This window comes from Grammomys surdaster, unplaced genomic scaffold (genome assembly GCF_004785775.1).
Source record: "Grammomys surdaster isolate TR1022 unplaced genomic scaffold, NIH_TR_1.0 371, whole genome shotgun sequence".
Lineage (NCBI taxonomy): Eukaryota > Metazoa > Chordata > Mammalia > Rodentia > Muridae > Grammomys > Grammomys surdaster.
The window spans coordinates 6,194,097-6,216,566 of NW_021604790.1; the positions used below are offsets into that span (position 1 = coordinate 6,194,097).

Consider the following 22,470-nt stretch of genomic DNA (forward strand, 5'->3'; position numbering starts at 1 on the left):
GCCTCCTCCTGCCTCCTCCTGCCTCCTCCTGCCTCCTCCTGCCTCCTGCCTCTGCCTCTGCCTCCTGATTGCTGGGAATAAAAGCATGCACCACTATGCCGGGCTTAGACTCTAAAATTTAGAGAACATTATTTGGGGATTCCCAAGGGCCTTTCCAGGAGAGGTGTGTTTCTGAAGACCCACCTTGTAGCAGGAACTGTACCTGACAATAGGATATGTGCATCTCATTTGAGAGCCGAGGAAACTGAGGCTTCAAGATAGATTGCCTGAGTCTTATGGTTTCTAAGGGATAACTCTGTAGTATCTCGCACCCCCACCCTTTAGAATGCTTTAGAATGCACAGCCCTTTAGAAACTTGCTCTAGTAAAGACAAGGGCACTACTGCCTGGCATGGATAGAACCTTTTTCAGTGCACAGCAAGCCCTCACACAGATGTTCACTGAAGGTGGGAGGAATCCACAGAGGAATTGAATGGGCCATCCACAGACACTAAGAAAAGTCGTAGGAAAAAAACAACCCAAGGTAGCCTGGGTCAGTGAAGCAGACCATACCATCACTCTTCGTATTTGTGTTGCACGTTTCAGGGTGCCTCGTGGTTTCACTTCCTGTATCTTCTTGGACCCTGGAGTTCTCTCCCCACAATGCAGTAGAAGGCTCTGAATAGAAGGCAGGTCTTACAGGGGTGAGTGGAAGGCTGGGCAGGCATCCCCGTGTACCAGTGGGGGGTTGTTTATATTGGGGGATAAATCTATAAGCAATAATAACTGAACAGGCAGACTGGCCTCCACTCTGGAGGTTATTCCCCCATGAGAGAGACTTATTGAAAATAAAGTTCTAGGGTAGAGAGATATCTCAGTCAGTAAAGCATATTGACTTTGACTTTCAAGCACAGAGACCTCAGTTAGATTCTCCAGACCATATATATATATATATGGTTGGTAAGTAAGTGGATTACCCTTATAGTACTGAGGAGACAGAGGCAGGAGGATCCGTGGGGATAAGGAGCCAGCCATCTTTGCTGATTCAGCCAATTCCAGACCAGAGAGAGAGAGAGAGAGAGAGAGAGAGAGAGAGAGAGAGAGAGAGCGCCTGTTCAAAAAAGTCCTGAGGAGTGGCACCATCCAAAGTTGTTCTCTGGCCTCTGCATGCAAACACATATGTATCTGTATATACACACACACACACACACACGCTCACACAGATGTACAGAAGTCTGGGGTGCTTTTGCTAATGGGTGCCCTCAGCAACTGCTCCTTGCTCTCACCTTGTGACTATCTGTGAGTATCTTGTTCCCATTACCTCACCGTTATCTTTGAGGTGGTGTTCCTGCCTTCTACTCATTCCCTACCCTGCCCTACTCCTCTCGATGAGACAGAGATCTCACTATGTAGCCCAGGTTGGACCCAAACTCTACATAGTACTGCCTCAGTCCCTGAGTGCTGAGATTGCATATAGGTGCATGCAACTATTCTCTTGTTCAAGCATTGAGCAAGTACTGGCAATCTATCCCCCAAGGCGAGCGTTGTACCAGGAAGGTGGACATACCCACGTGAACAAAAGACAGGGTCCTTTCTTTTTACTGGGGTGAGAACAAGCCACCCCATGGAAGAAACAGGCAAGCTGGTGTAGTACTGGGCGGAGGGCCAAAGAGCTCCTGTTCACAGCACAAAAGCTTAAGAGAACCAAGGGAGACCCAGAGGGCAAACCAGCTACAAATAGCGAATAGACAAGTCTCATCGCAAAGTCTTTTTACTAAAACAATTCTTTCATTTTTCTGTTATTGTGTTTCTTTTCCTTTTTTTTTTTTTTTTGAGACAGGGTCTCACTATATATACAGTCTAACCAGCCTTGAAATTAATGTAGCAACTTTCTCGTCTCCACCCCTCAAGTACTGGGAATACAGCTGAGAGTGACCATGCCCAACTTTATAGTTGCTTTTAAACCAAAGGGACAGGTACATGAATGTACAGCAACATATACATGAAAAAAAAATAACTGGAAATGTGGACAAGGCTGCACACACATTCCAATAACAAGTCTACACAAACAGACCCATGCTTGCTGAGTTGGGACCCTAGTGGAGTCTGGCTTCTTTGTCCTGACAAGCAGAGGAGATATATCCAAGGAAAGATGACCTTTTTAAAAAAGATGTTTTTATTTTTTACTGTTTTGTTTGTTTTGACAGGGTTTCAGTCTGTAACCCAGGTTGGCTTCACACACACACATATCCATCCTCCTGTCTCAGCTTCTGATTTTTTTTTTTTGGAGCTTTTTTCATTTTGTTTTTTAGAAAAAAACAACCGTACTAGGATTAGTCCAAATGTTTTTAAACAAACTACTTTCTGATTGAACTCAGAATTTAATGCCTGTTAATTTTTGTTCTTTGCGGTCAGCTGTGTTTCCAAGGAAAGGCTCCTGGGAAAGACATCCCCAGTTGAACGTTGGTGTTTTCATTACAATGCACAACACTGGGGGTGCCATAGTGGGGGTGAGGTCAGCTCCAAGGCTCGGGAGGCATCCAGAAACTCTCCAGTTCTGAAGAGGCCTTAAAAACAGCAGATAGGATCCCGAAAGTCCAATGTTCCCAGATGCCTTGTGAGGCCCTGTCCTCATTCGGGTGGCACAGCTCGCTAGCCACTGTCTAGTGACGAGAACTACCTGCTGTTACCACCCAAATAGAGATGGCCTTTGGTACTTTGTTTTTCTCTTATCTCTGATTGTACTGGAAAAACACCCAAAGCCATGGGTCAGATGGTCCCAGCGCAAGCAGCACCTGCATCGAAAAGGGCCGGAAGTCAAGCTAGAGCGGAGGAGGAACCATTCTGTGCTTAACGCGGGGCCCCGAGGGACATGGCTGGATTCCCCTAGTGGGCAGTGGGGCATGTGCCCACCCAAGGCCTCTGAGCTGCATTCTGCAGAAAGGAGGCCAGTCGGGGCCTTATTAAACAAGGGAGTGCCTCCTATGTTGTGATAAATTATAAACTACCGCTCTTTTAAACACCTACTGGAGTCCCGTCTCATGGTGGGGGGGGGGTTCCTATCCCCCAGTCCCTTCCTTCCTCCTCTCCTCCAGTTTTATTGCTGCCCAGTCCCATGAGGGAGGCAGCTGTGAAGCAGTAGGTAGAATGGATCTTTGGATCATAAGACCTGGTTGTGGCTGTTGGCCAGGTTTTCTGAGCTTGCATGGCTTTCTTCCTGTGAGTGTGTTACAGAACTAAGATTACTCCCATGGTTAAGCTGGGGCTAAGCAATATCCTGTATATGAGAATGGGGGGTGGGGGGTGCTCCACAAAAATATGGGAGCACTAAAGAGGTGTTCAATATTTATTTGTTGTGATCAGTAAGAGCTTTTGGTCTCTGTTCCATTTCCTGGTTTGTACAAACGTGACATGTTTTAGGGTTGGTGGAACGATACAGACTGATAGAATGATACAGAATAACAGAAAAGTAAGCAAACTTAATTCTTTGATGTGACATTAAGAAAACAAAACCAAACGCAGGCAGTGGGGGCCCACATCTTAAATCCCAGCGCTCAGGAGGCAGAGGCAAGAGAATCTCTGTGAGTTCAAGGCCAGCCTGATCTACAAAGCAAGTTCCAGAGCTACACAGAGAAGCCTTGTCTCAACAAAACAAAACAAAACAACCCCCCCCCCAAAAAACAAAAACAAAAACAAAACCCAAAAACTAAACAACAGTAACAACAACAACAAAAACAAAACAAGAAAAATTAAATCCCAGATAGGCTGGGAAGATGCCTTAGCTGGTAAAGCGCTGGCTGCAGAAATATGAAGACTTTCGTTCAGTTCCCAGAACACATGTGCACATATATGTGCATACCCTGGCATGGTAGCACATCCCTGTGTAACCCCAGTCCTGGGGAGGCAGATAGTAGATGCTTGGGATTGGATGGCCAGCCAGGCTAGCCTAATCTAAAGTCTCCAGCTCAGTTAGAGGCTTTGCCACACAAATTCATGAAGCTTTCTGTATTTTCCTGTATAAGAAATACCCACTATCCATCTCAGCTCCCTTCAGTTTTTCAGACAGTTCTCAGTACATCGCCAAGGCTGGCCTTGAATTCAAGCTCCTTCCTCAGCCTGGGTAGCTGGGTAGCCAATAGGCATATGTCATCATGACTTGCAGTGGCCAGGTTACATTGATGATTCCCGTGTTACAGATGAAGGCCCTGGAGTCTGAGAGGGTCCTCACACTCATATGGCCCAGCTAGGTTTTCACTGCCTGAGTGAGTTCTAGGGGTCCAGGGATCGACAAGACAGACAGAGTGAAACCATAAACCCCTCCTGAAACAGAAGAACACCCCAAGGAGGGCTCCTCCATCAAAACCAAGGAAGTTATTGCCCTGTGAGGGTATCTGCTGAACAGGGTGCCTCCTGTCCAAATGATTCTTTGTCAACAAACATTTCAAGGCCCAGGGAACCCCTGCTGCTGACATGTGGTCTCCCCTGAACCAGAGTGGCCCCAAACAGAGGAGATCCTACTTAGGGGAGAAGTTAAGACTCCCCCACCCTGGCTGACTGCCTGGTCCCTCGTGGAGGTAGGGGACAGAATTAGCCCTAGTATGCAAAATAGCAGGAAAGCAAGGCTCCAGCTCAGTGAAGGCAGATGGCAAAACAAGCCAGTTCCCTCTGACAGCCCAGACCAGGGGGTGGATCAGCCCAGTTTAACCATCCTGGTTGACTGTGTGACAGGGACTCTGACCCGAAGCCCCAGGCCCATGTGCCCTACCCTCCTGTCCCACCCTGAATTCCAATGGCATCTGTAGTCACAGTCTTTCTCACAGCCTGCCCAGGGGAGAGATTCACCTGCCTGAATCCTCAGCAGGAATGGGAAAGATGTGTTATGGGTTCCACCAATGTCCATTAGGGAGCAGAGCACCGGATTGGGGCTTGGGAGGGAGGCTTGGCTTACATAGGCTAACCGCTCTGGCTTTCCAGTTGTTTAAGAGGCTCCCAGTTACTCTCATAGCTGGTAGGTCAGGACTTAATTTGTAAGGCATTAGAGTCCATGGTGGGTAGGTAAGGATCCTTTCCTTTCCTGTGATACTGAGATCACTCTGAACAAAAGCTTCCAACATTCATCATTTGAATCCTGTTTAGGAATCACTCTCTCTGTCTTTGTGTCTGTCTCTGTGTCTGTCTCTCTCTCTGTGTCTCTTTCTCTGTGTCTCTCTCTGTTTCTGTGTCTCTGTCTCTCTGTCTCTGTGTCTCTCTGTTTCTGTGTGTCTCTGTCTCTCTGTTTCTGTGTGTCTCTGTCTCTCTGTTTCTGTGTCTCTGTTTCTGTCTCTCTCTGTCTCTCTGTCTCTCTCTGTCTCTGTGTGTCTCTCTCTATGTCTGTTTCTCTCTCCATAGCCCTGCCTATCCTGGAACTCACTCTGTTGGCCAGGCTGGCCTTGAACTCAGAGATCCAAGTACCTCTGCCTCCTGGGTGCTGGGATTAAAGATGTGTGCCACCATACCCAGCAGGAATCTCTCTCTCTTAATGGTTTAAGGAAGAACAGTGTGAGGGTATCCCTGTTCATCAGAAGGATGGGTTGGATTCTCTTTCTCCAGCAACTGTTCCAGGGCAGGGTTGATGGGGGTGTGGCTGCAGGCCCCAGCTGGGCCTCCAGAGGGAAAGGTAGGGTGAACTAGGGTAGGTATTCCCTTTCACAGTTTCAAAAGCCCACAGGTGCCACGTTCAGATGTCACCGTAGCTTATGGAACCACACCCACCCAGCCAGCTCTGAGAGATGGAGATCACGATTGCCTCTGGTGTCAGACACATTGTTTATTCCACAGGAGGATGGGCTGTAGGCTTTAGGTGATCCCTGGGATGAGAGAGAGAAATGGCATTCTGACATCCCCTTCCGGTGTCAGTGTGAACCATAGTCCTTCCTGGACTCCTCAGGAAGCCAGCCAGTGTGCTCTGAGTCCATATGCAGATTCCAACAAGTCTCTGCTTTCCTGTCCCAAACATGGGGACAGATCCTGCATGGTACTTCCAGAAGCCTTGGGTCAAGTCTATCCCCAGAGGACTCCTTACTCCTTGTCACCACCCTATTGTCCTTCTACCATAGGCCCTTCAGCAAGAGCTGGGGACCAGGGGCTAGAGAGAGAGGTGGCATTGATGGTCCAGCTTCAGATGCTGGCCAGGGTATCCAGGAAGCAGGGAATGGGCTGTGAGCCAGGCGGTTTGGAAGCAGTGAGGCCCAAGAGTTGAGCAGGATGAAGGTGGTCCTCACTCCTGGCCTGGGTGCTCTCCTACAGACCACTTTACCTCCCCTGTCCGAAGAGTCACTATGTCTTCATAGGTGGCTGTCTGGTCAATGTTCAAGCCCTAGAAAGAAACATGAATTGGAGGTCATCATTCTAACCATCACAGCAGAGGATGAGCACTGAAGTTCAGAGCTGCTAAACAACCCTGTCCCTTACCTCATAGGTGTGATCTTCCTCCATCCCAGCCTTGCTGTCATCCTGCAGGATGGGGTGGGGAGAGAATGCAATTCAGAGGGTTAGGGTCTTCTGTCTTTATCTCCTGGTGGGCCAGGGATGTGGGTCTGGGTATGGGAGAGGAAGAAGGAATCTCCAAGACTGACTGACTGAATGAATGAATGAATGAATGAATGAATGAACAGTGAGCCAATGGACAGGACTTGGAGCTGGATGAGCAGCCACAGAGTCTGAGAATATGGAGACCCTGCCCATGTCCTGTCTGCCCTGTGCCAACCTCCCAGCCTTCTGGAGGACACCCCCTCCCTCAGCTCCTGTGGGCACCTTGTCTAGTAGCAGGAAGATGGGTACAATGATGAAGAGGATGATGAGAAGGGTCTGGATCATGATAATGCCATCTTTCAGGGTGTTCCGCCGCTTCAGTTGGTCCAACGTGCTGAATCCTGGGTAGAGCGGGGCATAAGGGCGGTGTCGAAGGTTAAACATGATGTGTCTTGACACCCTTGGGATCTACTGCCCAGCAGCTCTCCTGGGGGCTCTAGAGCCATAACCACCTCCCCTGGTAGGTAGGCTGAGCTGGGGAGTGGGTGTGGAGGGCTACACAATCTACCTTGCACACACCTAAGACTAGAAGTTCTGAGCCACAGCTGTCGGTATCATCCGAGTTGACACTGTTGCATTTCTGCTTGCAGAAGTAGATACCATTATCTTCGTACTGGATGTTTTGGATAGTGAGGGTGTAGACAGAGCCATTCTGGGTCTGCAAAATGTGTCCCTCTTCTGGGACCAGTTCCTGGGGCTTCTGGTTCCCTTGCTTTCGGAACCAGGTCATGACGCCTGAGTAGTTTGTGTAACAGTGAAACTTCACCACGGAGCTCCGCTTTTTGGCTGCAAACCTTGGGTGCTGCCAGATCTGGGAACAAGGGCTTTCTGTGGACATCAGTACAAGGTTCAAAATCAGGCTTAGCATCTTCCTGTTTGCCAACCTCATCCGTTGTGGAAAACGTTGCCCTGGGTTAGCCTATTTCACATGTCTACAGCATCAGGTTTATGAGGTAGTCAGAGGGCAGAGGTAGGAGAAAGTAAACTATGTGAGAGGCCTCGTACCAAGCTACTGGTGTACACCTCTTCCTGATCTGACCTCTGTCTGCTTGTCTTTCTTTAAGGAGGATTCTGGAACCTTCCCGTTGCTTTTATGTCCATTGGAACGGCTAGATTTTGAATACTTTAACTCTTTATACTTTCCTACACCCACTCCAAATTCTCCAGGGCTCCCCACTGTCCCCAGGGTTATAAAGGTTGAAACCTTAGCCTGTCCCCAGAGGCCTGCCCCCTTACCCTTCTCAGGACCCACTCCTCTCGGAGTTTTGACCTGAGAGGTTTGTTGTGTTTTCAATAACACAGACCCAGGCCTGAGGCCTTGTGGGACCTGCTCTAGCTATCCTGCTCTGATCCCCAACCTCGGCTTAGTTCTGGCCCTCAGCACCCAGGGCTGGAGCACACAAGTCTGATGAGAGCCACAGCTGTTCAGCAACAGAGCCTTAATGAGGCCTTGAGGAGGTGTAATTATGGGTGCTCTAGACAGGGAGCTCCAGGCAGAGGTAGGGCTGTGTTGAACAGATACATCTGTCCCAGAAGTGGTGGCTGAGGTAACTAACCTTTGTGATTCTGTAGCGGGTTACTGTTTGTCATTGCTGGTACTGGTTCACCTGGAGGGTGGGAGGAAGTAGGCAGGGCTAGGTCAGGGCTCTCTACCCTCAGTTGATTGCCCCACCCTTACCCCCTCCACATTCCCAGAGCTACTTCCTCCTTCCGGGACTATAGCTTCAAGCCCCTTTAGCTCCCCCTGTCCCTGTACTGGAGAGGCAGAAGTAGGAGGGGTACTGGAAAACCCATATCCAGGCCCCCTTCTGCCTTTGATCATTAGGCTGGCTGGTTGCTTCAATGGAAATGAGAAGGAAACCACAGTCAGGAAGGCTCTCCCAGTCCTTCAGGCAAAGAGAGGACTACTCCTGGAACATACTATCTTCTAGGATATAAAGAAAGAGCATTTTCTGTGCAGTACCCTCAGGGCTTCTCTGGAAGCCACATGCTGGCCCCTCTTCCTCCTAGCCCCTGCTCTTCCAGGTCATAGCTGCCAACAAGATTAATTAGCCCCTTGTACCAAGCTCAATTTGATATCCTTCAGATCAATTTGATACCCTTGAGATCTCAGGCCCTGAGTCCACCATTAAGACCCACAAACTGGGCACAGGACAGTCAGAGTAAGACAGATAAGAAGCAGATAGCAAAAGGCAAGCGGCTGAGCAAGCAAGAGACTGAACTGAGACATGGAACGGAGCTTGCCTCAAAGCCAGCGGTCCAATCGTCTGTCACATAAGCCATACCTGAGAAGAGTAGCAGCAGGAACAGCAGCCAGTGGCATGGCATGGAAGACACCACCAATGTGGCCATGATCACTGCTCTGTCTCTGAGCCCGAGGAGGTTTTTGGGACAAAACATGTAACTGTATGTCTGCCAGGGCTGCAGCTTGTCCCTTCCCCGCCTCTTCCCCATTAGGCCCCTTCCTGCCATGCAAATTGAGACCCAGGGGAGGCACCATTCCTCCAGGGACCCTAGGGGAGGGCAGCTTCATCAGCTGGTCTGCTAGGACTTGAAAGCTGGTCTTGCCTGGGCAGCACAGCTTTGGGTTCTTGATAGAAACCCTGGGAGGGGGGTGTTCCTGAATCTTCTAGGGACACCCAGTGTTTCTTACTCCCTCTCTCCCACTGATCTCTTAGGTCAGCTAGTCTCCTCTGTGGTTGCCTTGTTCTGGAAGAGCTGGGCCTGGCAAATTTAGCTAAACACACACCAATCCTCTAAATCAGCAGTTCTCAACCTGTGGGTTGCAACCACAAACGTTTCTGATGGTCTTAGGAACCCCCAACCATAAATTATTTTTTGTTGCAACTTCATAACTATAATTTTGCTACTGAGTGGTATCTCAGTTCCTAAGATCATTAGAAATATGTGTTCTCTAATGGTTGTGACCCACGAGTTGAGAACCACTGCTTTAGTGAATCTGACCTCTACTCCTTTGCCCTGGACTACCCTTACCCTCTAGGAAGAGATACATCAAAGAAGGATAATTCGGGAGACATACTCACATACCAGGCTCCTGGAGAGGCCCAGAGTAAAACTCCTTGGAGTACAGGAAGCCATGTCAAAAGTTGGCTCTGTGGGAAGGGAGCCACAGAGGTTCTTGTCAAAAGCATACCTACTGATAGAAGAAAATACAGCCTAGAGTCGGGTGGTAGTGGGTCATGACTTTAATCCTAGAGTTCCAGGACAGGCAAAAGAGAAATCGTGTCTTGGAAAAATAAAAAGAAGAAAGAGAAGGAAGAAGAGTAGGAGGAAGAGGAGGAGGTGGGAGAGGAAGAGGAAGAGGAAGAGGAAGAGGAAGAGGAGAAAACGAAGTCTAGGCCCTTAACATAGCCCTCTTCTTTTTGTACAAGAGTTTGCTGTGGGCTCCCAAAGGGGCTGGACTTAAGCAGAAACCACTTAGGGAAAACCCACCACTTAACCATCATGGTTGAAGGGGCTTTTCCAGGGAATTCTGTGGGATGTTGAGGTCACTGAAGTGCTGTGTATAGCTCTAGGAGTCCTGAGCAATGAGGGAGATGAGGGCTGAGATGGGACAGCTTTCTGATTCTGCAATGAAGACTCTTTGGTCTTATCTTGACAGCTGGCAGGACCAGCAGAGGGACCAGAGCATTCAGGGGTTCATCTGAGCTTAGCTTTGTGTCCTTGCCCCAGGGTCTGTGCAACTCTTAAAACCTTGGGTGATATCCTCGTTCAGGATTCGATCTACACAGCTACATACGGTAGGCATGTGGATCCTAGCCTGCATCTCGACCCACTCTGAGTCTTCCAATCCTCAGGAAAGACAGACAGATATTAAGTCTTCAAGAGCCTCTGTTGTCACTCACTGCTCACAGCCCACAGGCAGTCTGTGTGGCTGGCAGAGTGGCCCAGATTTGAAAAGTAGCTGTACTTTCTTCCTCAGCAGGGTTAGAAGGTGTGGTGGGGTCAGACACTCTTACCTCTGTCCTGAGCCTGTACCTCACTTAACAGTGTGGGACACTTTATCTTGACAGCTACTGAGGGAGTATGGTAGGCCTAGGTTCTGGGCTATGGAAATTGGGGATAAAAGGGTTAAATTTGTATCTGAGAAACAATTCATTCTGGGCAGTCCCTGATGTTTTTGATTCTTTCCAGATGTTCCCAGTGGAAACAAAAATTCTCTGAAAAGGTGTCAGATATTCAACTGACAGGAGAAAGTGTCACCTAAGGTCAGGATGGAGATCCTAGGCCCTTCCCTGGTAGTGAGACCAGGGTCTCTCCCCCCGCCCCGCCTTGATAGACTGGACTCCTCTGAGGATATAGTGATGGAAGTCTTGCTTGGCTTTAGGGTTAGGGAACCTCAAGGTTGAAAGGTTAATAGCAATGTTTTCAGGGGTCACACGTGTGCCGCCCAGGCTGTGTGGGGGTAGTGCTTGCTCAGGAGGTGGTTCTAGGGCTTAGGTGTAAGGGAGGGCACGAGGGGTTGACCACAGGTGGCTGGCATCAACATCCTCTGTGGGAGAGATGTTGACTTGCCCTTTGAGCTTCATTCCCATTCATGGCGGGGAAGGAGGCAGCGGGGACCACCCCTGCAGGGTTATGTCACTGTTGGGGCCATGTTGTTCCCTTGCTAGTGACCGCATCATTAAGCCCTGTCCTGGGGTTGTGACGCCTGTTCTTTCCCAGAACAGGAGGCCTTTGTAACCCACCCCCGCCTCTGTCCTGGGTTGTCCTAGCTACATACCCCAACATCTGGCAACCTCTCTCCTCCCGTTTCCAGAAAGATAGCATCAAAACAACACAAGAAAGACAGGAAAGGAACAGGTGCTCAGGTGTATGGGAAGGAGCCAGGGAGTCCAGGATGGAAGTAGTCAGGAGGAGTGAATGGGTGGGAAGGACTCAAACTCTCCCACTCTTCCCTGGGTATCCTGGGCCTGCAGATCTTGGTTACCAGGAGAAGGGCTGCCGAAGGAGGAAGGGAGGGCTCAGGTTCAAACCCAAAGTTCTTGTCCCAGAGTGGCTTCCTCAAATGCATCATCCTCGTTTGTTGCCATTGCTGGTTTAACCCTCCAGCCTCCCTCAGCCCTCACCCACATGGAGGTTTGAAGGAGACCACAGCCCAGAGGCATCAGGTGAAGGTTTATTATAAGAACTGTACAAAGAAGCTTATCCAACAGCCCGGATTCAGGCTGGTTCCCACCTAGACAAGGTGGGAGCTGGGCTCACTCAGCAGAGGGGGGTCCACAGGCAGCGACAGCAGGCTCTGCTCACGGATCTTCCTCCACAGTGACTCTTACAGTTGGTGGAGAATATCAGATCTGATAGATTCCTGAGGCTTTCTGGGCCAGTGTGAGAAAGACATAGGAGCTGGGTTCTGGGTAAGGGACTACTGACTCCCACTGCAGGGGCCTTCTGAGAGGACAGTCAATCACCACAGGAAGGAAGACTCAACTCCTTCAACACAAGAGACACGGGAAGGGGAAATACAGAAGGTGAGGCCATGGGTGTGAGGACAAGAAACGGGTAAAGGGAGAGACAGAAGCTCAGAAGAGGGAGCCGAGGGGCCATCCAGATGATGCAGGGAGGCCTGAGGGAGCAGGGCAAGCGGAGACACGCGGTGCCCGCATATGTGAATGCATGTGCGCACGCATCTTGTTTTGAAAGTTTTGCCACTTCCTGAGTTTTACCTGAACTGGCTATGAAAAACAAGAAGAAAAAGAAAAGGAATTTAGGCCAAGAGGAGGCTCTGCAAAGCTTAGCTGTGTGTTCCTCCTTATTTGCTCCTGCACAGGAAAACGCACGCTCCCATATTTAGGGTTGTTTAGATGAACAAATGTGCAGCGAAGACAAAATGTCCATCGCCCTCCCCCCCACACACACACATAGACAAACATTCACAGACACATGCGTATCTGCAGACACAGTGGTTCACACACATACAGTTGTGCACAAACTCCTGAACTCATCCTCTCAAGCACAGATGTGCAGGTACACACATAAGTGACTGCCGAATCTAGAGACCTCTGAGCAGGACCCTCATTCCCTCTTCCAAGCCTGGTCTCTGTTCTCTGAGCCTGGCGCAGTCCGGTCCTGGTGAGCAGAGCTAAGCAAAGTGTCTTTTCTCTTGGGCGTGGTGGTGCGTGCCTTTATTTTCATCACGTGGGAGGCAGAGGCGGATGGATCCCTGAGTTTGAGGCTAGCCTGATCTACAGAATGAATTCCAGGACAACCAGGGCTACACAGAGAAAAGAAACTGTGTCTCAGGGGAAAAGCGGCTCCCCAGGCAGCAGGAAGACTGAAGCTAAGTCTGGCGAGCCTTCTTACTGCACGTCCCAGCATCAGTCTGCCCATGTGCTGAGTTCTAACATCCTCTGAGTCACTTGAGGAAGCAGAGAAGGGGCAGGGAAGAGATGGACAGAGATTAAACAGGAAGAAGGAGGTCTCTTGGGCTTGATGGGGCTCCCAGGAGCCCTGGTGGTCAAAGGAAGAAGGCATGAAGACAAGGAGGAGGGAACGGACAGATTCTTGTTAGAGAGCTTCCAACCTGAGCCCAGGCAGATGTGGGTGCTCAGGCTCAAATGCATGAATGCAGCTGGCAGGACCCAGCCTGTATGACCCATCCATGCAATTAGAGAAAGGTAATTCCTCAAGGCAATCCTTCCTCAGTTCTTCCCCCAGGGGCCAGCCAGGGGAGCTGTCCACCGGCCTGGATATGACTGAGTAAAAGGTTTCAGAAGTCATGTTTCCAGCCTGATATATCCGGATCCAGCAGCCAATTGGCTCTGTACAGGAATTTCTGTACTAGAACCATTTCCCTTTTACAGGGCATTCCTGGGCTGGCAGGGGGAAGTTGTGTCCCAGAATCATGGGGGGTGGGAGGGGTAGCTAAGCTCTGGGGTCAGGTGTAGGTTTTGGGGTTAAGATTTGTCTTTGTCCTGGCTAGAGCTGGGGGACCTGGGTTCTTAAAGTAGTGACAGGAAGGTGGCCAACCCCTCTATGGTATGCTGACTCTTCCTTAAGAAGGAAACAGCATTCTAATGTCCTGGCCCTCCTCCTGGCCAAGAGAATGTCAGAGCATCATAAAGATGAAAGCAGGAGGCAGGGGCTTCAGATCCACCTGAACCCAGAGCACAATTTTCATTTCTTTCAGCCCAGGTGTCAAGCCCTGTATAGCCCCCATCTCAAAGCCCTGTTCCCCAACTCTGCATGCAGCCTTGATGCTGCTGTCTAGACAAGAGACTCTTTGACCCCTGGGCGCACTGTCTGCCCTTGTGGTGGCGATGATGGTGGGGGTGCAGGAGGAGGAGTCAGGGTAGTATCTGAGCTGTTGGTGGGTGTGGCCTCCACGGTGGGTCCAGCATCTTCTGTAGAGCCCTTCTCTTCCTCCCCCTGGCTCTGCACACCGTTGTCCTCTTTCTCAGAGCCATACATCTTGTTCATGGTGTTGGCAAGCAATCCCTCCTTCTCAGGGGCCCCGTCACCATTGCCATCCTGGCTGTGGCGGTACATGTAGGAGGCCTGCTTGACAGAACGCTGCAGCAGGTGCCGGCGGTAGGCCCTCTGGATTTTGATAGCACACACCTCCTCCTGCTTCCTCTTGAGGGTGGTGGTGATGGGCTCATAGGAGACCTTGGAGGGGTTAGCTGCCATAAACTTCTCCTCCATGGTCTGCTTCAGGGCATCCATTTCCCCAGAGTCACCCAGGACCTCTTTGGTCAGGGCAAAGAGGATGTCCAGGCAGTGGATCTTGTCCCCTGGCACCATGGGCAAGTCTAATGTGATAAGCTTGATCTTATTGGGCTTGGCGATCTTCAGTGGCTCCTGCAGGGTGTCCACAAAGTCAGAAAGACGGCTGTAGTCAATGAACTGAGTAGCGTCAGGGTCAAACTTCTCCCAGGTCTCATAGAACATCTCAAAGTCATCCTCACTGAGGGGCTCAGTGCTCTCTTCAGTGGCCACATTGAAATTCTCCAGGATGATGGCGATATACATGTTGACCACGATGAGGAAGGAGATGATGATGTAACTGCAGAAGAAGCAGATGCCAATGGATGGGTTGCCGCAGTCACCCTTGATATTGGTGCCTGGGTTCTCCAATGTCGGGTCACAGTCTGGGGGCCCACTGTTGAGAATGGGGTTCAGAAGCCCGTCCCAGCCAGCTGATGTGGTGATCTCGAAGAGGCAGATGATACTGTTGCCAAAGGTCTCAAAGTTAAACATGTCGTCGATGCCTGACTCTTTCTTGACATAGGCGAAGTTAGACATGCCGAAGATGGAGTAAATGAACATGACCAGAAAGAGGAGGAGGCCGATGTTGAAGAGGGCAGGCAGGGACATCATCAGGGCGAACAGCAGCGTCCGGATGCCCTTGGCCCCACGGATCAGACGCAAGACACGCCCGATCCGAGCCAAGCGGATCACGCGGAACAGGGTGGGTGACACAAAGTATTTCTGTATCAAGTCAGAGAGCGCAAGGCCTACAAAGAGAAACAGAGGCTCAGTCAGGGAACTGGGGATACGGAGGGCTGCGGGCCTGGCCTGGTATGCTCAACCCTCTGAGCGTGGCTCCTAGAGATCCTGGGGGTGCAGGGGACTACTGTGTCCTGATGGTTGGAGGTGGGATACACTAAAATGGATGGGGGCCCATCCTTAAATCTGCTTGCAGATACCACAGGTGAGAGAGAAGGAAGGACAGAGTAGCTGTGTGGTGTGTTCTCATCTGTAAGATGGGAGTGCGATGGCTCTGCTGTAAAAGAGCAGAACCATCCTTATCCAGTACATAGCAAATGCTTGGCCTACAGTATACACTCAATAAACAGTAGCTACTTACTGCCATGGTTGCAGACATATGTGTTCTCCTCTCGGTGTATAAAGATCCTGGAACCCTTTTTCTTATTTGTGTGTGTTTGTTTACATGCATGTATGTCCTCATTTGTAAATATGTGTGCATGCATGTGTACATGCTTGCATGTACATTCTTATATACATAGTGTGTGTGTGTGTGTGTGTGTATGTGTGTGTGTGTGTGTGCGTGCGTGTGCACATAGGCCAGAGGAAAACCTAATGAGTCATTTTCCCTCAGATGCAATCCACCTTGTTTTTTTGAAACGGGGTCTCTTACTGGCCCTGGGGTCCAATGATTAGGCTAGGCTGGCTGCCAATGACACCCCCAGGGTCCCAGCAAGCATGTGCCGGCATGCCTGACTTCTTTACATAGATTCTGGGGCTCAAACTCAGATCCGCATGCCTCTGCAGCAAGTGCATTATCCACTGAGCTACCACTCCAGCCCCATCCTGTGCTTTTGATTTAACATGTGTCCACCCAAGTTCACATGTGCTGATCCAGCCAACATGGGGCCACCCAAGTACACATGTGCTGATCTAGCCAACATGGGGCCACCCAAGTACACATGTGCTGATCCAGCCAGTATTTAACATGTGACTACCTGAGTACACATGTGCTGATTTGCCCAGATCTGGCCAGTGTTTCTCGGGGTGACAGGCAGCCTGTGAGTAATATCTTTGTTCATTAATTTGTGCATTAAAGGTGAAAGAATTACAGACACACGTGTGTGTTTGTACACCTGTGTTTATATAGATGTGTGAGTTTTCTGGGGCCATAGCAGGTCTGTGTGCAGGAAGAAGGGCTTCCCTGACTGGCTCATCTTGGTGGGGACCTGCCAGCTCACCCACAATGGACAAGATGACAACCACGAAGTCGAAGATATTCCAGCCAATGGTGAAGTAGTACTGGCGTAGGGCAAACATCTTCAGCACACACTCCCCTGTGAAGATGATAATGAAGACCATGTTGATGTTGTACAGGATGTCCACTTTGAGCTGGCTCTGGTCGTCCGTCTCCACCATCATCGTGACCATGTTGAGGCAGATAAGGATCATGATGGAGATGTCAAACACCTGTTTCGTCACGAAGTCGTATACCATGCCCTGGATCTTGTTCTGCAGCGATACACAAGGGGCACACGGGGGGCCTGGGGTTGGGGATGGTCAGGACCCAGACAGGATAGGTGTGCATGGGCGGCGCGGGATGGTACAGAATAGGGTGGAGAGTGAGAGGAGAAGGGGGGACAGTGTAAAGGATAGTGATGAAGGATGCCACAGGAGGGAAGGCTCTACAACATCTCTCTCTCTCTCTCTCTCTCTCTCTCTCTCTCTCTCTCTGTGTGTGTGTGTGTGTGTGTGTGTGTGTGTGTGTGTGTGTTCTGTATTCACCCTTCTCCACTCTGGGACCCTTCCTCCCTATGAAGTTCCCCAGTCCTCTCCACCCTTCTTCCCAAGTCACTGCTTGCTGGGGTATGTGGCCCTCCACATCCAGTTCCTGTCTCACAGGCCAGAGTCCCACCTGAGAAGGTGGGTGGATACTGGGAAGCTTAGAGACACTTGCTGTGCTTGTGTGTGGACCCTGTGTGAGGTTGTGAGTCCCCAAAGGTGGTGGACAGAGCGCAGGCTGCATTGACTCCCGCTATCCTCTCAGGCAACAGCCTGTGAGAGGTTACAGGAGGAGGGCCCACAGCCTGGTACCTGAGGCCGGGGAATCGGCTTCTGGGGCTTCTTGGAGCCAAGCTTCTTCATCGCATTGTAGTATTTCTTCTGTTCCTCTGTCATGAAGATGTCTTTCCCTCCAAAGTATAGTAGGACAGAGACAGTAAGACTGAGGTGGGTGCCTTTCCCTGCTTCACAAAACACCCTACTTCAAATACCACCTTGAAGGTGGCATTATCCTTTAAGAAGTGTGTGATTGGAGAGATGGAGGCCCTGGAGGGACAAGAGGTAGAGCAGTGAGGAAGGGAGAAACTGAGTCTACAGAAAGGGGATGAGCCGGGTGGTGGTGGTGCACAATTTTAATCCCAGTACTTGGGAGGCAGAGACAGGTGGATCTCTGAGTTCGAGGCCACCCTGGTCTACAGAGTGAAGTTTCAGGACAGCCAGGGTTACACAGAGAAACCCTGTCTCAGAAAATAAACAAATACCACAAGAGAGAGAGAGAGAGAGAGAGAGAGAGGAAGAGAGGAAGAGAAGGAAGAGGAAGAGGAGGGATGAGTAGAAGACAAGGGAGACAAAGGGGGTTTCAGGCCAATTTCCCAGTTTAGGGCTAAGTTCTACCAATGCTTCACTAATGAGTCCTTAGTCAGTATCTACATAGTTTCATTTATTGTTATTGAGATAAGGTCTCTCTTTATAGCCTAGGCTGCCCTCAAATACACTATGTAGCCCAAGCTGGCCTACAACTTGTGAACTTACTGCCTCAGATCTGTTAGTGATAAAATTCCAGGTGTATTACCATGTCTGTCTCTACATCAACCTCACTTTATAGATTAGAAAAATGAGGCTCAAAGGGTCAAGTCCCTGCTCTGTCCCTATCGGAATTTAGATCCATGCCTGCTGCCGCAAGCATCTAGGTCAATGACTGCTCAAGGCTGCTCAGGTAGTTCATGACTCTAGGAAGGAACAGGTGGATGGGGTCGGGGAGCCTCTGGGGAGGGCCAGATACTCATCTTCTTCTTCTGTTGGTTAAAGTTGTCAATGATGACACCGATGAAGAGATTGAGGGTGAAGAAGGAGCCGAAGATGATGAAGATGACGAAGTAAAGGTACATGTAGAGGTTCACCTCATAGGCTGGCTGCTCCTCTTTCTGCAGGGTGGGGCACACACATGGAGTTTTTCTTTGTTCCCCAAAGTACTGTGACCAGGACTCCCCTCCTTCCCAGGCTACTGGGCTTCCAAGGAGATAGTGTGGCGGGGTGGAGGTGTCAGGCTGGGAGTAGGGATGACAGAATGAACCACTGTTGCTACTCCTCCAACTTACCAACTCAGGGACCCAACTCACCTCCCGGGAGTCCACAGCTGCATACATGATGTCCATCCAACCCTTGAAAGTAGCCTGAGAGATCATGACAGGGCATGAGGGGAGGGGCTCCACCACATGCCACCATTCATGTTCCCCTCCCTTCCCAGATCAAGCCTGCCCCCTGGGGACCACCTGCTACCTCACTGGATGGCATCAAGTATACTAGAGAAAAAGGCTACCTCCAGGTCCCAGGGCACTGCAAACAGGGCTCCCACCCCTTATAAGCAATACTGGGTTCTGATATGATGAGAAACAACCAGTCACGTCTACCCATTTCTGAGCAGGCTCAGTGGGTGCCACTCACCACCTGAAGGAGGGAGAGATAGCCCAGACCCACGTTGTCGTAGTTGACCTTGACGTTCATCCAGCGGACCTGGCCTGTGTACATAAGGCTCTCACAGTCAGACTTGTTGTTGACCACGTCGATGTCGAACCTCTCGGAGGTGGTTGTGTTGATGCAGTAGTAGAACTTTCCAGCAAACAGGTTGACCCCCATGATACTGAAGATGAGCCAGAAGATGAGGCAGACGAGGAGCACGTTCATGATGGAGGGGATGGCGCCCAGGAGGGCGTTCACCACCACCTAGGGACCAGGGTGGTAGTTGTGGTCATTGTTAGAGCCATTCTCAGGCATCTGACAGGGGACTCCCAGCTAAGATCAGCTAGGGGACTCCATGCAGGAGCTAAGCACTGCCACTCAGGAAGGGCCAGTGTTAGCCAGCCCCGGCGGGAGAGGCGTCTGCTGGGATCTCTGTGTGTAGGGTAAAGAGGAGGATTAGGAGCCATCACACTGGTCTTCTACAAAGGCTCTCTGCTTGGCTGGAACCATCAAGGTAGAGTAAAAGTCCCAGGCTTCTCTGGAAGCAGCCAGGTCATGGATCACAAAGCAGAAGACAAACATTGCTTTCTTGGCCCCCATAGGAAACTCAGCCCACGTGACCTGGCTTGGCTCACTGCTTCAGTGAGAGACATAGAAATGGCATAACAAGAAGCCACCTAGATCTGTGAAGCAACAGGATTCAGGGCCAGATCCCTGACCCTTACCAGCTGTGGCCATATAGGCCTACCACACTGCATCAGCCTTGGCTGGATCTGAGAACCTTCACACCTTTCTTTAGATCTTTTGAGACAAGATCTTATGGATCCTATGCTGGACTTGAACTTGCCATGTACCTTGAGCTTTTGCCACCACCTCCTGAGTGCTGGGGTTAGGGGGTGTGTTCCACCACACCTCATGTATGAGTTGTAGGGGGTTGTCCTAAGCTTACTGCTTGCCAGGTAAGCACTCTACCAACTGAACCTACCCTAGCCTGATTAGTTTCCTTTTAAGTAAGAGCTATGTCATGACCTCCAGACAGAGTTGGTGGCAGGAGTGTGGGTGTGTGGGTGGGGGTGCTGTGTTTCTTCAAATCACTCAGTTGTCCCTGAGCAGGTTGTTTCTCTTAGTGGGCAGAGGTCCCAGCACCAGGATTGGGGGCCTAGCCTTAGGCCAGCATCTTACATGAACTGAGGAGGGCAGGGCACTTAGTCTGAGCCTGCTGCTGCCCTGGAATGAATTTTATTTCCAGCAGTTCTTATCTCCTGTCAGTGGGGGATGTCCCACTGGTCTTGCCCTGTGTTTACCTGTCACTTCTGCTCTCACAGGCCTTTGGGGATCTTTTCTAAAGTGCCCCTGAACCCCAAGGACATGGTTCCATGCCCAAGAGGGGCAGGCTCAGGGCTGAAGCAGAAATACCTACTTACTTGCTTACATTACAGGGCCCTGGGGCCCCAGTCTGAGTTGGGGATCTCCATAAACCCACAGGTAGATCTTTCTTCTTCTTGCCTTAAGCCTTCTAGGCTATTACAGCAGCCTCTGCCGCCCTCCAGTGGTGGTAGAGATAAGTTAAGGGTCTACTAGAACCCGGGGTGGGAACGGGCTACCTGGAGATGAATCACAACCCTAAACTCCAGACATCAACACTTTGATCCTTCTGCCTGCCCCTAGTTGGCTGAAGTCTTTTTGTGCACCTTGTAACCCTGCCCCATGGGTGGCTGTTCCCACATCCTGAGCCCTCCTCGGTATTTCCTACCCAATACTCACCCTCATGCCCTCAAATCGGGACAATGCCCTCAGAGGTCGCAGGGCCCGGAGCGTGCGCAGGGATTTGATGGGCCCCAGCTCAGAGTAGCCCAGCCAGTTAGCCACCAGGCTAATGATGGAGACCTGGAAGAAGTATGCGTTCAGGAGGTGGAGGTCCCTGGCTTTCTTCTAGCCTGGGACACATGAGAGGGGTAGCCCAGTTTCTGTTTATCTCCTGTAGACCTCATCCCTGATGGATAATCCTGTCTACTGGGGAGAGTAGGCTTCTGGCCCCTAGGACTCTTAGAGCCAGGGCTCACCTCAATGATGTCACCTACAAACGTAAATTCGAAGGACAGTACCCAACTCCTAAGGTTCTGTGTGTCTATCAAAGAGCACATAAGAATCTTGCCTTACACTGGCAGGGATTATAAGGCCCCAGGACTGGGGTGTCACATCTGGGAAGGAAGAGGTTGGTCTACAGGGAACAATGCTGACCTGGGAGGTCCAGCTGTGTAGATTTAGATAGGTCCTACCTCCCAGAGCCTGGGTTCCCTAAAAGCGACGAACATCCGGCTGTATGGCCAGATCCAGGGGACTCACGTCCACGATGAGGAAATCGAGCCAGCACCAGGCGTTGGTGAAATACACCTTGAAGCCGTAGGCCACCCACTTTAACAGCATCTCCAGGATGAAGATGTAGGTGAAGACCTTGTCAGCGTATTCCAGGATGGTGCGGATGACTCGTCGCTGCTCAATGTAGATGTCCTCGAAGGCCTGGGGACACCAGGATAACCCACAATGGCCAGGGGTCAGAAGCTGGGGCAGCAAGCTCTGCTCTCCACCCTGCCTGCTGTGGCTGGTTCCCAGGGGTCTTCCATGGGACATAGGTTGTAGTTCCTCTGGGCATCTTCCATCCCGAGCCCTATCATTAGGAAGGGCAAGATTCCTGCTAGGGAAGGAGTCTTAGTTCTCAACTGGGGGTCAACAATAATGTATCTTTAGTTCTGTCCACCCTTAAATCCAAATTCCCAGGGCCCACCTACCTCCCCATTGGCTGAGGGGACAGGATCTACAAAACAAATCTGAAGTTCAGATTCCCAGAACCTATGTTAAAGCTAGGCGGCAGCGGCAGCCTGCCTGCAATCTCAGGCTTACGGGAGACAGAGTCAGAAAATCCACTGAACAGCCCAAACAGTGAGCTCTGAGTTTAGTGAGAAACCCTGCCTCGATGCAGAAGACGAAGGACAACCGAGAAAGACACCTACCATCCACTTGGGCCTACATGCGTATACACAAACACATATAAAACACACACACAAAATCACATGGACACACACCACACACATTCACACATACACACATGCACACACACACAGACACACACACAAAATCACATGGACACACACCACACACATACACACATACACACACGCACACATACACACACACACACACACATGCTAATGCCTTCTAGAACATCTAGAAATACAGACGAGTCCCCTGTTAGCTTCCCTGGGCTTCCTGTCTGCCTCCATCCTTGGTGTGAAAGTCTTAGGGAGTGAGGCACCTCCTCCTGCTCCCGCCCTGTCCCCTGGGGGAGGGTGCCTACCAGGGCTCCACTGCTGAGCAAGATCATGAAGACAATGAAGGTCTCAAACCAGTTGTGCTCGACAATCTTGAAACAGGCCCTGCGCAGTGTCCACCACATTTTCCCACGGCCCTGGGAGATGTCCACATAGAGGCAGGGGCAGCGCTTCACACAGGCTGGGAGGCAGGGCGGTACATGTCACTGGCCTTTGGATGTTTCAGAATGCACCTCCCCACCCTCTGACATGCTACCTCAAGACTGGGGCCCCACCTCCTCCCCACAACTGGCTCCATCTGGTTCATACAGAGACTCAGGTACTCTCTCTACAGCCCATGTCACTGCTGCTAAGACTGAGAAAAGATGCCTCACAAGCAAGCTCAGGATGTCAGCTATCCCCAT

General features: G+C 50.6%; 2 protein-coding genes across 3 annotated transcripts in view; both read right to left on the reverse strand.

The window, feature by feature from the left end:
• Nucleotides 1-5,764: 5,764 nt before the first annotated feature.
• Cd79b (CD79b molecule) lies at nt 5,765-8,978 on the reverse strand. 2 transcript variants are annotated; one of them, XM_028780550.1, is made up of 6 exons: nt 8,793-8,978; nt 8,105-8,155; nt 7,068-7,376; nt 6,771-6,889; nt 6,429-6,470; nt 5,765-6,333 (listed from the first exon to the last, which is right to left on the reverse strand). In XM_028780550.1, the coding sequence occupies exons 2-6, from the start codon at nt 8,136-8,138 to the stop codon at nt 6,235-6,237; spliced, it is 603 nt and encodes a 200-aa protein (XP_028636383.1). In that variant the 5' UTR covers nt 8,139-8,155; nt 8,793-8,978; the 3' UTR covers nt 5,765-6,234. The 2 variants fall into 2 exon arrangements, with proteins under 2 accessions (XP_028636383.1, XP_028636382.1); XM_028780549.1 differs by having other exon boundaries at nt 8,834-8,977.
• Nucleotides 8,979-11,670: 2,692 nt separating this feature from the next.
• The window catches only part of Scn4a (sodium voltage-gated channel alpha subunit 4), a 50,042-nt gene continuing 39,242 nt past the window's right edge, over nt 11,671-22,470 (reverse strand). Inside the window, exons 17-25 of the mRNA XM_028780709.1 lie at nt 22,093-22,247; nt 21,084-21,257; nt 20,502-20,624; nt 18,723-19,001; nt 18,398-18,451; nt 18,065-18,202; nt 17,091-17,195; nt 16,238-16,508; nt 11,671-15,025 (exon numbers count right to left, since the gene is read on the reverse strand). Coding sequence (XP_028636542.1) covers nt 13,776-15,025; nt 16,238-16,508; nt 17,091-17,195; nt 18,065-18,202; nt 18,398-18,451; nt 18,723-19,001; nt 20,502-20,624; nt 21,084-21,257; nt 22,093-22,247 — 2,549 coding nt within the window. The 3' untranslated portion in view covers nt 11,671-13,775. The remainder of the gene's footprint in view (nt 15,026-16,237; nt 16,509-17,090; nt 17,196-18,064; nt 18,203-18,397; nt 18,452-18,722; nt 19,002-20,501; nt 20,625-21,083; nt 21,258-22,092; nt 22,248-22,470) is intronic.